Source organism: Rhodnius prolixus, unplaced genomic scaffold (assembly GCF_049639745.1).
Source record: "Rhodnius prolixus isolate KJV_2025 unplaced genomic scaffold, Rpr scaffold_6, whole genome shotgun sequence".
NCBI classification, from domain to species: domain Eukaryota; kingdom Metazoa; phylum Arthropoda; class Insecta; order Hemiptera; family Reduviidae; genus Rhodnius; species Rhodnius prolixus.
Window position 1 is genome coordinate 41,658,311 of NW_027411634.1, and position 14,475 is coordinate 41,672,785.

Here is a 14,475-nt window from a genome sequence, read left to right on the forward strand (position 1 = left end):
TACAAAGGGAAGAGCGGGTACAGGGAAAGTGCCAGCCCTAAATGCGCTCGCACGAGCACTGCACCGGAGCGCGTAGGTGGTGGGTGTGCGCGAGTTTGTGGACAATTACGAGAGAGAGGGAGATAGAGAGCGAGTCCCGGTGGTGGGGATGTGCAGTCCTGTATACATGTAGACATGAATCGTAATCTCATGCATTATGAATGGAGAGATCTGGACGTGATGGTGGGGGGTGGGAAGCTGCACAGAGCATTGTGCTGGACCATACACACACACACACACACACACACACACACACATTCACCATCAGAGTACGGCATCAGTGAAAACTTTTGTCTTGCTGTTTCCATAGAAATGGCCAAAACACAAAACCAGCAGTAAAAGTAAACCGAGAAACCGGAAATCTGGATAAAGCACCAACTGAATCAGCTGAGGAACCTTCGAACTGCAGTTGCTTTCAATACAAAGCAAAAGGTCCTTCGAACTTTGAATTCTATTGGTTGTGAATATCACATAGAAGATATGGCCCGCCCACTTTCCTGCTGTTGCTCTTAAAAATTAAAAATACAACGAATAGTAAAGTCTCTTTTTCAGTTGTACCGAAGTCTGACTTTGGAATAACCACTGATTCCGATTCAAAGACAAGTTTACGCTTTCACTTGTTTATCAGGAGCAGGAGAAATCCTCCCTTGGGTGGGGATTTGTCTCCGAACTCTCAGGGATTCTCCTGGGTTTGGGGTGCTTCCCAGGATGGGCCACTTCTTGGAACGTTCGGGACTTCACTATTCAGGGTGCATCTGTTTCTGTTTTCTGTTTTCTTTATTTGGCATTGGCTTCCGCCATACAGCCAGCATCGTCTAGGTGCTTATCACTAGAATACCACTCACTCTCCATTCTTACTTATAAATACATTCGCTTCACTCATTCATCCCTCTACTATATCCAGCTATTTACATATCCTACAACTAATGGATGGATCAGTACTCTATATTCCTGCCATCCTTATAGCTTAACCAAATTAAAATCACGTAATCCTACTCTAATCATTCCCTTTTCTCTTGCATTCATTCTATAACTTTTAAATACATTCATATTTCTTTGCTAGCTCTGCTATAGACTTAAGCACATATATGTTGGTGGAGAATATAATGTCTTCGTAGCGAAAGGGTGCATCTAAATACCTGTATATATCGTCAAACATTTGTTTCCTTTCTACCACATAACGTGGCCATATCATTATTATATGTTTGAAATCTTCCTCCTCATTGCAGTCTACGCAAAGAGGAGAGGACCTTTTGTTGATCCTGTAATGAAGTTGTTTATGCGTATTTGGCTTCATCCATTCTTAGAGGTTTTCTCCGAAATGTAGCTGAACTAGTGAGAGATCTGGGAGAATGCATATGGAACAGGACTTCAATGCAAACTGCACATTGATACAGCGTGTAAGGAGGTAGTTTAACCCGATCTTTAGATTAGATTAGATTCTAGTAGGGCGGCCCCTAAGGCCTATGCCAGCCACTGCGACCCCTTTGGATCTATTGTGGCCCCCTCACTCTAAAGCTCACCCTCCAGACCCGTCCGTTTAACCAAGACTTTTAATTCTGGAGAGCGACTCCTGGGTAAAGCTCCTCAGGGCCTTGGTTTTTCCTCTCCCCCAGAGTAGTAAAACATCCTTAGCCACACGAGCCCCTCACACTGACACAACACGTGCAGTGTAGTTGCCTCATCCTCTTCCTCCTGACAGAACCTACAAAAGGCTATCCTCTTCTGCCAGGCCCATGCGATGCCTGAGCCTGCAGTGGCCAGTTAATAGGCCTACAATTAACCCGATCATAAACAGGGCAACTTAAAGCAGGTTCCTTTCATTTCCCTCAAACCCCCTCACTTCCTCCCCCCACCATCCACAAAAACTCCCCTCTATACAATTTTCCCTGAACAAAAAAAAAAAACGTTAACCTTCTATCCAGCCAAGCAAGGAGAAACCTCTGAAGGAAGAATAGAAGGAGACCGGACCGACGAAGCGATGTTTTAAGGAGCGGAGGAGATGGGGAACAGCTCTGTCCTCTGCATGGTTGACCTTGAGGCACGCACTCTACTGGAAGGTCGATGACTTATGTAATCTCACTCAGAAATAACAACTATTGAAGACGATGTCCCACTGTCTACTGTAAACAATATTTTTGTAATTTACGTCGTTCATGTATTACCTCTGATAGGCGAATACGACTGAGCCAAAATTGAGTCTTCACTTAACGGATATCCTCTAAGTGAACGGAATATGATCAGATTTTATTACGAAAAAAAAAATTCTTCAAAAACGGAAGCACAATTTTTGGTTTAGATTCTGCGGAAATGGAAAACTACGATTTCTGGTTTTAAATCTTTCCAGCCTACTGAACATTTCTTCAGGGTAAAAGTAAATTTAAAACAGCGGAACCTCAAAGACGTGCGTGTCTTCCTGGTGGATTACCCGGAAACTCTGTATTCGGATCGTATAGATCCCTCCTGTAAATCAAGATCCTTTGAAAATTATACAGATGGCCAAAGAATTACGAAATTATAAGTCATCTTTGCCAAAAGCTATTATTTTACAGGTACATACATGTTTCGCAGCTATTATTTGTACGAACGAGCCTCGCCTAATTACTCTTCTCGTGTAGCTGGGGCTACGTGAACTGCATTGCTAAGTAGATAGCCAGTTTGCAGGCCACCTAGCACTTCCCCCACGTTTTATGGGCATATTTTGCAGAAATAGTAAATTTAAAGAAATAAACGAAACAACTTCTCTGAACAGATTGTTTTTTTTGGACAATAGGCCCAAGAATGGGTCTTTAAACTAGGAACGTATTTTCCAGAAAAAAAAAAAACCACTTGACCGGAAATGCGATCTTGAACGATTACTTTACCGGAAGTTTCGAGTTTTTCGAGAATCAATACGAGAAAAAGTAATTCTCTGTAAGAATGTTTTTCTTTCCATTAAAACTAAAAAAAACGAATACTTAGTAATGCAAGCGAACAGCTCTTTCTATAACGAGAAGTACTCGAGCAGGGCATTGACATGACGTCATATGGCTTCCTGACCTCATTGTTTCCAATTTACAACTAGTGCTAGTAATATTGGTACAGTAACACAGCTAGTACTCGGTAATAACATGAAACGACTAGTAAAGTAACGACGTCACCCAATTCACTGCCATCAATATCAAACCTACACGTAGTTTACATACCCCCACCCTTTGCGCACTGAAGTCACCCTAGCCAGGACTTTCAATTACTGAAAGCATTAAATATTGATTAAATAATACGATTCCCATAGAATTATGATCTTACAGCTGATTTACAGATTAGGATGGGCATGGCGGGCAAGATAATACGAAAAATTTAAAAAATTAAACATTCAAGAACGTTGGAATTTCTTCCACGTTGAAAGCGACTGCCTACAAGAACGTTAACGTCTCAAAGAACTTCAATTACAGCTTTAGATCGCACAGTGGATCTTTGTTTTACAGCCAACCTCTGGATAGGTCCAAGATGAATCACCACTATAAGGTACATCTATATTCCTACAGGTGGTGAAAAAAAAAAAAAAAATGGTGATGCTGTACAAAACACTGGAGCAACAGAATACTTTAATCACCATCATGAATAATGGGTATGTACTGGGTGATTATGGCGTTAGATGATACAAAGAATGGCAGATGACGAAGGAGATTCAAAACAGACGGAAAGAACGCAGGTGTTTCGATTGTAGAACACCTGGTGCTTCTCTCCCCCCTCTATTTTCACTATTTTTACACTATCCTACTATTTGTTGTACAATACTCTCGAGCACTTGGGAAACCGCATTGTGTAATCCCAATAATCAGACTGCAGTGGCTGAAGCCACTGGGTACTGTGTGGCTTCAGCCACTGCTAAGACAGGGTGATTCTGGTGAAACAATCACAATACTTCATCTTTAGGATGCGGGAGAAACTTGTCTCTTTATTTCCGTGACTGTATGATGTCATCGTGATGAAAACCTCAGCACGAACTGAGCGATTCCTCGATTTAGAGCTGGACGAAGCGGCGACTGTTCCGGGAGATATCACTGCTATCCATGACTACTCTGCTTTAGGCAAACGGCCTTCCCAGCAAGAACGTCAAACTGACGCCAAAGTGGACTCAGTAACCAGTCCAAAAAGCTTGTTTACAATGCACAATAAGTCAAAACATCTACTCCACAGTGTGGAGGCGATTGTGTTCACTAAAAGCGACTGAACAGATTGGAACAAGAGGAAGTGGAAAAAACGGACCGGAAAAACTTCCTGGGGCTTCCTGTGCTGCTGGAACTCTAACCAAACTTCCTATTTGTTTAAAAACTAAAAAAATTTAGAAATGTTAACGTTGAAAACATAATCGTTTCACAAGTGCACAAGGAAATGACGCAAAAATCGTAAGATGCAATCTAATTTCCAAAAAAATGCACTGCAAAAATGAAAAATTTTAGCCATTCTGTTTACGAACTCATACAACTTAGTGAACATTTTTAGGGGACCCAAACACAGCACTTCTTCTTATGAGCAGTAAGAGAAAGGAGAAGTTACAGCATCTGTTTCTCCAAAGATGCAAAGATTTTTAGAAAGACAACGAAATGAGCAAAATGATTCCATTCGAAAACTACGTGTGTGGAAATATAAAGAAAAACCCGGTAGGAAATAGAATAAGGAATAATCGAGGTGATTTAAAATTATAAATACATCATCGCAACAATAACAGATGTAACAATATTAACTTCCGTTGATTACGCAGTGATTCCCGGTAATTACATTACTAACAGAACTCAGTGACTCAGCACTGGGATCACCGCCGGAGTCCAAGGTGATCTCTCTGCGACAGTACTCTGGAACACAACCATACATTGACTACTTGTATACTTGGTGTAGTAGCACCTTCCAGGAGTTGGCAACACTGAGTGAATGGTCCAGACTGGAAGCTGTAAACTCTGTGCTGGACCTTGAAGTGGTGGCAACATCCTTGGAGAAGTGTAATAAAAGTTATAGCTGGAAGAAGACGCTGACTGACAGACAGACGGATGAAGTGAAAGAAATCAAAAGGAGAATTACTTTCCATTACTTCACAGGAAGTAAGACTGGTGCTGAAGATGGCCAGGGAGAAGATGCTGTGATCTTCCGTGGCAAATCACTTTACGAGTCCAGGAGGGGCCGCTTTAACGTACCTTTATCTGGGGGACCTCCTCCGGTCTCACTAAGAAGCCCTCTATCTTTACAAGGTCATCTCACTGGTAGACTTCCAACTCTTCTTCAACTCTCTCCCATACCTTAACCACCCAAAGACAAATATTCCAACAAGAATGTAGAAAATTAACTTACGTCACTGGCAGCCACAACATATTAACCGTCATCACATACCTGAAATCATAAAAGAAAAAAGGTTATTACGTTATAATAATACAATAATGACGATTATTATATTCATCTGAGGGGGTCACTAAGCCCTAGGCGCTTTTCCAAGCTCTGGGAAATCCAACAACAGCAACTCAAAGAAGACTAGAAGTGGTCCAACCAAGGTAGGCTGTCTAGTAAGATTACATTTTTTAGTGAAAAGTACAGATTACAACACTGTATGCTGTTGTTTTTTTTTCTTTTTTAATTAAGGCGCGTCAACATCTCAGGTTATTGGCGCCCGGAGCTTTTTTCAGTGCACTGTACGGCCTCCATCACCGGACAGTGAGCTGTAAGAAGCTCCTAGGAAGAGAAAGAATCTAAGGGTCAGCAGCTGGATTCGAACCCGGGACCTCCGCGTGAGACTGTATGTTGTTGTTAAGAATGAAATATGTTCCAAGTTATCAGTAATTTCTGAGTAAAAAAAACGTTGAGAAATAGCAGCGGAAGAGGAAGTTGTAGACTATTCACATCGAGATTTGTTTCTGGTATTCTGTATCCGGAGTGATGGGGTCCACAGTACTCTGTTTAAACTTTTCTTGTAAGTAAACGTTAAGTGTAATCAATTTTATGGAGACCATTTAAATAGATTATCGATTCTATGTAGGTGGGGGGGGATACACTATATAATTATATCGAACTAGTAAGAAAACAATCTATAATTACGATAATCGATTATCTTAAAATTATTTCGTCATATGCAAATTTAATAATTTATTGACGAGTAATAAAAAGTGTTAAATACTGTTACTTTTTCTAGGAATCATTTCAATAATTTAGAGCAGCTTTTCCCAACCTGTGGTACGCGAAAAATAAGCAATAATGGTGGACACAAAAAATTAAAGCATACAAACATCATAGAAACGTTTTTTTCCCCTAAAATTCATAAAAAATATTTTAATTAATAATATTATACAGTAAAGTTGTTAATATGTACAGAGTAATAAGGTTAGTCTGTCTCAAGATATACGGAGAAAATATAAATAGCACATTTATCAAGGATTAAAAATTGTCTTTCACGGAGTATTTTCCCAAAACACAAATGATAATTCGGATTCCAAACCACCTTCTATAAAGAAAATTTAGGAAAAGCTACATGATTATCAATAAAAGACGAAAGAAAATTTAATAGAATCATCATGTGACAGAACTTAAATGATAACTATGTAAAAATCTGCTGCTTAAAGAGACTGGATTGTAATGGAGTAAGCTCTATCCAAGCAACATTAAATTTAATTGGTACTTACAGGTAGTTGGAATGCTTAAAAGTAAATTAATTTAGAAGATTTGGGCGCAAATATAATAATCCTGAAGATGGACTTTGTTAATTAATTAATAATTTTGAAGAGAAAAATATGTACGAAGTTTTTAATTATTTAAAACCAGCTTTAAAACAAAGATCTTACACTTTACAAAGTTGTTTATTAAGTGAACTTGAACTCCTTTGTAGCAGATACATTTGTATCTCTATACAAATAAAGATAATAATAGTAAAATAACACACTCGGAATACACAAATTTGCACGTAATACAATCATTTTTACGAAGTGGCTTCGGGAAAATACTCCATGAAAGGCAATTTTGATCCTTGATAAATGTGCTATTATATCGTATTTTCTCCGTATATCTTGAGACAGACTGACCTTATTACTCTGTACATATTAACAACTTTACTGTATAATATTATTAATTAAAATAATTTTTATGAATTATAGAGGAAAAAACGTTTCCATGATATTTTTATGATTAAATTTTTTAATGTCCGCCATTATTGCTTATTTTTCGCGTACCACCAACCAGCAACTAAGCGTACCACACAAGTTGGGAAACGCTGCTCTAACTGTTAAATTTAAAATTAATTTATTATAATTGAATTTAACAATCAATTTGTTTTATTACATTGTTTTCTTCGTATGATTAAAGTGAACTTATACATTGAGCAATAGCAAACAAAAGCTTTTCTTAAATATGAACTTCTTTCATTGAATAAATTTTGTACAATAATGGACCACTTTTTGGCGACTGCAGAAAAAAATAATAATTGATTCTAAAAAAGTGAAAAAGAAGAGGAAATCATGTTACCGATCTGTCTTAATTTGCAGGAAGGAACACGTAAGCAATGAAAATCTGTTCCTCAATCAAAGTTAAACTTTAAAACATTACAGTTTTTTGTTTTGTTTATGACGTACTCTATACGTCATAAATATGACGATCTCAACAATTCCTTAGCAGCGGATGGAAAAAGAAAAAGAAAAACAGTGTTACCAAACTTCTCTTACAAAACATTCAGCTTTTTTGTTAAATCGTGCAGATTCGTGTGTAAAGGCCACATACCACACAAACAGGAAACCCGCTACTTTTCACAACCAGTGTTGCCAACACATTAGTGTACGCGCGATAAAATACATTAAAATTGTATGAATTGTATGGCCCCGCCAGAAGGAGAATAGAGTAATAAGTTTCTGAAACGTCATGGCATTATCTCGGCTAGATTTATTATTTACGTACTTCGGAGAGAGTTAGCAAGGGTGTCTTTTTTCTCTTTGGTAAGGAGTATGCAAAGAAGTGGGAGCATAGTGGAAGTATCATTAGTAAGGATTATGAGAGGGGAGAGAATTCAGGCGGGGGGGGGCCACCCTGGGTAGTTTGGAGTACACAGACGGAATATTAGATACCAGTGGAGCAGTCGGGTGCACGATCGACTGACGTCCAAAACAGGAAGTTGTGAAGAACATAACTCGGATCCGCTCAATACATTAGTGCTGCCTCGAATACGAGGGCTGAGTAGCAGGATCTTGGCGATAAGAGGCTGGGCCATGGCGAGAAATTAATCTGTAGTCAACTCTTTCACGACTATGCTTGTACAGAAATTTTTTTTTTTTTGATCCTTAAAAACGAAGTTCAACTTAAATAGAGGTTATGCTGCGCTACCTCACAGGAAATGAAAGGACATTCAGGGAGTCTCCTTCCTCATTGCGACCGTATCTAAAGATAAGTTTCCGGCTAAAAACGAAAAAAAAACGCGATCCCTTATCGCCCCCTTATTGGGAAAAAGCAACATCCGATAAGCGTGATGAGCACAATAGTGTGAGATAAGTCAACACATGTGCTGATAAGCTGGCGGCTTATCGCTGCTACTATTTTTTTCGGGAACTGTTGTCGCCCCCAAACTGACAAATCACTTTGCATTCCCATAATCACTGTTTTTATTTTTTTTTTTTTTTTACAGATATAGATTCGACAGGTTGTGCGAAAAATGAGATAAAAATCGAGTAAAATGTTCAAACCATTTATAACTAAAAACTTTTTACTCAAAAGGTAGGGCGCCACGGTAGCCGAGCGGTTAGAGGCTGGACCCGCAATGCTAAGATGTATTGCGGTACTAGTCTATGCCTTGGATTTTATTTCATGGTTAATAAAAGAAATTTACAGTAAAGTATGTTAGGCGGTTAGAGGCTAGACCCGCAATGCTAAGATGTATTGCGGTACTAGTCTAGGTCTTGGATTTTATTTAATGGTTAATATGAGAAATTTATAGTAAAGTATGTTAAGCGGCTATAGGCTAGACCCGCAAAGCTAAGATGTATTGCGGTACTAGTCTAGGTCTTGCATTTTATTTAATGGTTAATATGAGAAATTTATAGTAAAGTATATTAGGCGGTTATAGGCTAGAACCGCAAAGCTAAGATGTATTGCGGTACTAGTCTATGTCTGCATTTTATTTAATGGTTAATATGAGAAATTTACAGTAAAGTATGTTAGGCGGTTATAGGCTAGACCCGCAATGCTAAGACGTATTGCGGTACTAGTCTATGCCTTGGATTTTATTTAATGGTTAATAAAAGAAATTTACAGTAAAGTATGTTAGGCGGTTAGAGGCTAGACCCGCAATGCTAAGATGTATTGCGGTACTAGTCTAGGTCTTGGATTTTATTTAATGGTTAATATGAGAAATTTATAGTAAAGTATGTTAAGCGGCTATAGGCTAGACCCGCAAAGCTAAGATGTATTGCGGTACTAGTCTAGGTCTTGCATTTTATTTAATGGTTAATATGAGAAATTTATAGTAAAGTATATTAGGCGGTTATAGGCTAGAACCGCAAAGCTAAGATGTATTGCGGTACTAGTCTATGTCTGCATTTTATTTAATGGTTAATATGAGAAATTTACAGTAAAGTATGTTAGGCGGTTATAGGCTAGACCCGCAATGCTAAGACGTATTGCGGTACTAGTCTATGCCTTGGATTTTATTTAATGGTTAATAAAAGAAATTTACAGTAAAGTATGTTAGGCGGTTAGAGGCTAGACCCGCAATGCTAAGATGTATTGCGGTACTAGTCTAGGTCTTGGATTTTATTTAATGGTTAATATGAGAAATTTATAGTAAAGTATGTTAAGCGGCTATAGGCTAGACCCGCAAAGCTAAGATGTATTGCGGTACTAGTCTAGGTCTTGGATTTTATTTAATGGTTAATATGAGAAATTTATAGTAAAGTATATTAGGCGGTTATAGGCTAGACCCGCAAAGCTAAGATGTATTGCGGTACTAGTCTAGGTCTTGGATTTTATTTAATGGTTAATATGAGAAATTTATAGTAAAGTATGTTAAGCGGCTATAGGCTAGACCCGCAAAGCTAAGATGTATTGCGGTACTAGTCTAGGTCTTGGATTTTATTTAATGGTTAATATGAGAAATTTATAGTAAAGTATATTAGGTGGTTATAGGCTAGACCCGCAAAGCTAAGATGTATTGCGGTACTAGTCTAGGTCTTGGATTTTATTTAATGGTTAATATGAGAAATTTATAGTAAAGTATATTAGGCGGTTATAGGCTAGACCCGCAATGCTAAGATGTATTGCGGTACTAGTCTAGGTCTTGGATTTTATTTAATGGTTAATATGAGAAATTTATAGTAAAGTATGTTAAGCGGCTATAGGCTAGACCCGCAAAGCTAAGATGTATTGCGGTACTAGTCTAGGTCTTGGATTTTATTTAATGGTTAATATGAGAAATTTATAGTAAAGTATATTAGGTGGTTATAGGCTAGACCCGCAAAGCTAAGATGTATTGCGGTACTAGTCTATGTCTGCATTTTATTTAATGGTTAATATGAGAAATTTACAGTAAAGTATGTTTGCTAGTCGCCTCGGTCCACAACACCTAATTGGTAGTTGGACGTTAAGTCCCGCCTGAAAAAATAGGCGATTACTTTACTACTTTACTTACTTTTTTACGCAAAAGATGGTTTCAATATTAAGCATTATTAAAATTAAAAAAATCTGTTAAAAGAAGCGTGACGTCGCACAGCTTCCCAAAAATTATTAATTTAAAATCAATAGTTCCTAATAATAAGAATCCCTTGGAAGGGACTGTCTAGGGAAAAATTATAAAAAATTATTTAAAAAAAGGAATGAAAAAGCCCGACTAGACCAAAAGCAGTTCTCTTTGCCACGCTATCTTTGAGGAGCCGCTGCAGTTTCCTGGAAGAAAAAAAATTATCCTTTTTCTTTCTGCGTCATCAATGAAACTCCAAATTGGGATTCCCCTCCCTCCTTCCGGAAAAACGAATACTCAAAATTATGAAAAACCTTTTTTTCAGATATCAAATAGTTTCTCAAAAGAGGGTTGTGAGTCGGAAATTAATGAAACCAAGAAGTGGGAAGATCGTCCTGAAAGTAAGGCCACGTGTGTGTGTAAGAAGATGGAGAACGAGGAACCTCCAAACTAGCCATTACTCCTCCAGCGGGGACCGTGCATTATCTCACCCGCGACTCCATCTCGCAGTTTCTATCCCTAACCACAGTAACCTTGAGCTTCGTGGTAAAGAACTTTGACCGGAAATTCCTTTTGTAGTTTCTTTCTTCTTCTTCTTCAATAATAGATATACAGGAAGTAAAACTAGTAGCTGGGCATTCTTCATAGAACAGGTCAGTTGGCAAGATTGCTTTACATTCTTCATAGAACAGGTCAGTTGGCAAGATTGCTTTAATGAAGTTCTTGGTAGAACGGTGATTTGCAACTATCTATCAAGACTCTTTGCCCAGCTGATCCTGCTTCAGAGTCTTAGAACATCGAATTCTATCAGTTCACATTTAGAATCTATTTTTAAAAATTACTAGTTTTTTACAAAAGGAAACAGTTGCAAAATATTTATGAGCGATAAAGATCAAACCAAAGTTCCAAGTACGAATAATAATGCTCCGGAAGTGCGAAAAGTATTTTTTTTTTTCGAGTTTTCCCAGTTAAACTTGGATTAGCCCTAGCACTCTGCCCCGAAACTTATCAGGGAGTGTTATTGTAGTTAGTGGAGCTGAGGGAGAGTTGTGACGTCACAGTTTCCTTCAACAGTATCATTTTCTATTTCTAGGGTCAGTCGTGAGAGTGTTTCGCACAAGAATTTTTTAGATATGTACATATATACAAAAGTAATCGCCTACTTTTTCAGGCGGGGCCTAACGCCCAACTACCAATTAGGTGTCGTGGACAGGGGGCGGAAGCTCCTACTTTACTATAAACAATTTTTTTTTCTAACAAATAAAAAGTAGCCAAACACGGTATTCGAACTGTGCATCTCCCAACATAGAAAGCCACGCTCTTGACCACTACACCAACACCCGCCCCTCATGCTATTTTACTATAATTATATTTTCCAATAATTTCAGGTATGTTTTTCGAAAGTCCCTAACATTATTGACTGTAAGTGACGTAGTGTGTGTATTTATATCACTATGAACATTTTCAGGAATGTACGGGGGGGGATTTCTTATTTATGGCAGGGGCCATAAAGAGTGACTTTAAGGTGGAAGTTCCAAATATGTCCAATTGAATCCCGGAAAAGATTGATGAACTTCCGGTTACGTCTAACAAGAGAATGTAAACAATGGACTGCCTTCCAGTGAACGTCGATGTATCCACATTTTAGGGATATTTTGAAATCACAGACGTCGCTGTCAGAATGTCAGTTTTAGGGGCCTAGCTCTCTTTAGAGAGAAAGAGACACAGTTCTGTCAGTCCTTTTTATTTGGACATGGTTACATTCCCCCCCCTCTCCACAGAATTCCTTTCACAATCTGTCAGTGTGCTCTAATTGGATATTAGGAAGTGACGTTTCTGTATTCCGTCGATTGGTGGGTGCTCAGTGGTAGATTTTGCAGCTTGGTTAGTGAAGGATTCAATTTTTTTTTTTTTTTTTTTTTCATCGAATTACAGTATCGATTGATCGAAAAGCTAAGTAATAAAAGTTCTTCGCTAATGTGTCGTATAAATGCAAAGATTAGGGAATACAAGTTGTGTAGACATTTTCGAGAATACACAGAACTATGAAACTTCCAAGACTTAAATTACTGGCAGATGCCGGTGAAGTCATACAAACGGAAGTCACAATTTAGTCTTCTGCTTTTTTTTTTGTTTTTGTTCAAAAAAAAGATATTTCCTGTGAAAAATCGATAACTAAAGTATGACGAAAACCTAATACTTCCTGTGACGTACAGAGATGATCAACTGAGAACTCCAGTTGGGCCAGAATGCATTAGTACTTCTGTTGCTTGATCCGGGCATCTTCTCCAGTAAGTGCAGCCAGCAGCAGCAGCAGCAGCTCCATTAGAGTTGACTTTTCACCATTCCAGAGTTGCATAATGTATGAACATGTAATAATGTATTCTGTTTGTATCCTGTGGTATGTTCGGGGAAGACTCTACCAAACTTATGATAGGATTTACTGTGGATATCCCACAGAATATCTTATTTTCTTGGGAATAATTCTGTTAGAATTTCCAATAGCAATCCAAGAAGATTCCTTTACAGCATCCCCCTGCCCTAAAGTCCATCTTCTTTTTCTACCATTCTTCCAGCTGAACATCACAATTCCAATTGGATATCCACGTGACTTCATCCGTATGGCACCCCTCTATCTGTGTTCACGTTACAAAAACCCTAGATTCGTTTTCTCTCCCTCCAGACTTCCAGGGAACACCCTCCAAGAACGTCATATAGCAAGAAACCATGTTGTCACCATTCGTGATCAATCTATTGTCAAAAAGATATCATCATGTAATTCCTATTGCTATAATAAGAAAGATGGGTGTCTGTCTCTAAGAGCAAACGCCTTCCTTTTGAGGGTTAGAATGTCATCGCGAGTGATGTGTGAATCCATTTAGAAAATGTGTGCCTCGCAAGGAGTTCAGAGCGATGTACTGGTCTATTGACTGGAAATACTATCAACGATGGAAAATAGTTCAGGGACAATTCCTTACAAAAGGGGGAAACGACCAGCCACAGTCCCCTTCTAAGGGGACACAAGTATTGACGTGTTTTGTCCGCTTCATCGCCTACCCTTTATTTCGGCTGGAAGCTAATTCAATTTAAAGTCTTGATCGCCGCTGGAAGGGGCTGGGGGCTGGAACTTCTTTAGTGCAACCCTTTTTTGGTCGCACAGAGTTTTCTTTCTTCCAGGGAAAGTCAGCTTTCTTTTCCTCCCTTCCAGAGCTTTCAAGAAGAAAAGCTCCTCGACTAGCCATAAATAATTCAATAAGCCTGGGGACTTGCTGCAGCTTAAGGAATTAAGTCTACGTCTCTATCGAGATCAATTCGGCTGAGAAACTGGTGCGACCACTCATACTACTACTTCCTGCCGCAATTCTCTCAGTTTCCTTTCTCTTTCTCTTTCTATGTTCTGGGAGAGCTAAGTCCTCACGCTCTCTTATCTACTTTAATAGTTGAACTTGTACTTAATCAAGTAAAACATCTTAGTTTCAAGAAAATATTAATTACGTAATTAGCGGCCAAAGAAGGTCGTGTGAGAGGCATTACTCTAGTTTCCCTTTTTTCTGATGTTCGTAATGTTCTGCGATCTCCAAATATTTGGTGCAGAAATAAATAATTAATAAGAAGTAGATAAGCAGAACGACAGAAGGGATTATACAGGGGTGAACCAGTAAGTACTGTCCATTACGCCTGCTTTGTGTAGTACATCTAAAGTGGAGTTCAATGACGTATTGGCCAACTTCATATTTTCCACTGTTCTTGAGTGACGTCAC

At 38.5% G+C, this 14,475-nt stretch overlaps 1 protein-coding gene and 1 long non-coding RNA gene across 3 annotated transcripts in view; one reads left to right on the forward strand and one right to left on the reverse strand.

The window, feature by feature from the left end:
- The window catches only part of jing (AE binding protein 2 jing), a 255,111-nt gene that overhangs the window by 85,335 nt on the left and 155,301 nt on the right, over positions 1-14,475 (reverse strand). Inside the window, exon 2 of one of the 2 annotated variants that reach the window (XM_074140822.1) lies at positions 5,368-5,406. The exons of the other annotated variant lie outside the window; for it this stretch is intronic. Coding sequence (XP_073996923.1) covers positions 5,368-5,406 — 39 coding nt within the window. The remainder of the gene's footprint in view (positions 1-5,367; positions 5,407-14,475) is intronic. 2 annotated transcript variants of the gene reach the window in all.
- The window catches only part of LOC141460642 (uncharacterized), a 70,746-nt gene that overhangs the window by 49,769 nt on the left and 6,502 nt on the right, over positions 1-14,475 (forward strand). The gene's annotated exons all lie outside the window — the stretch shown is intronic.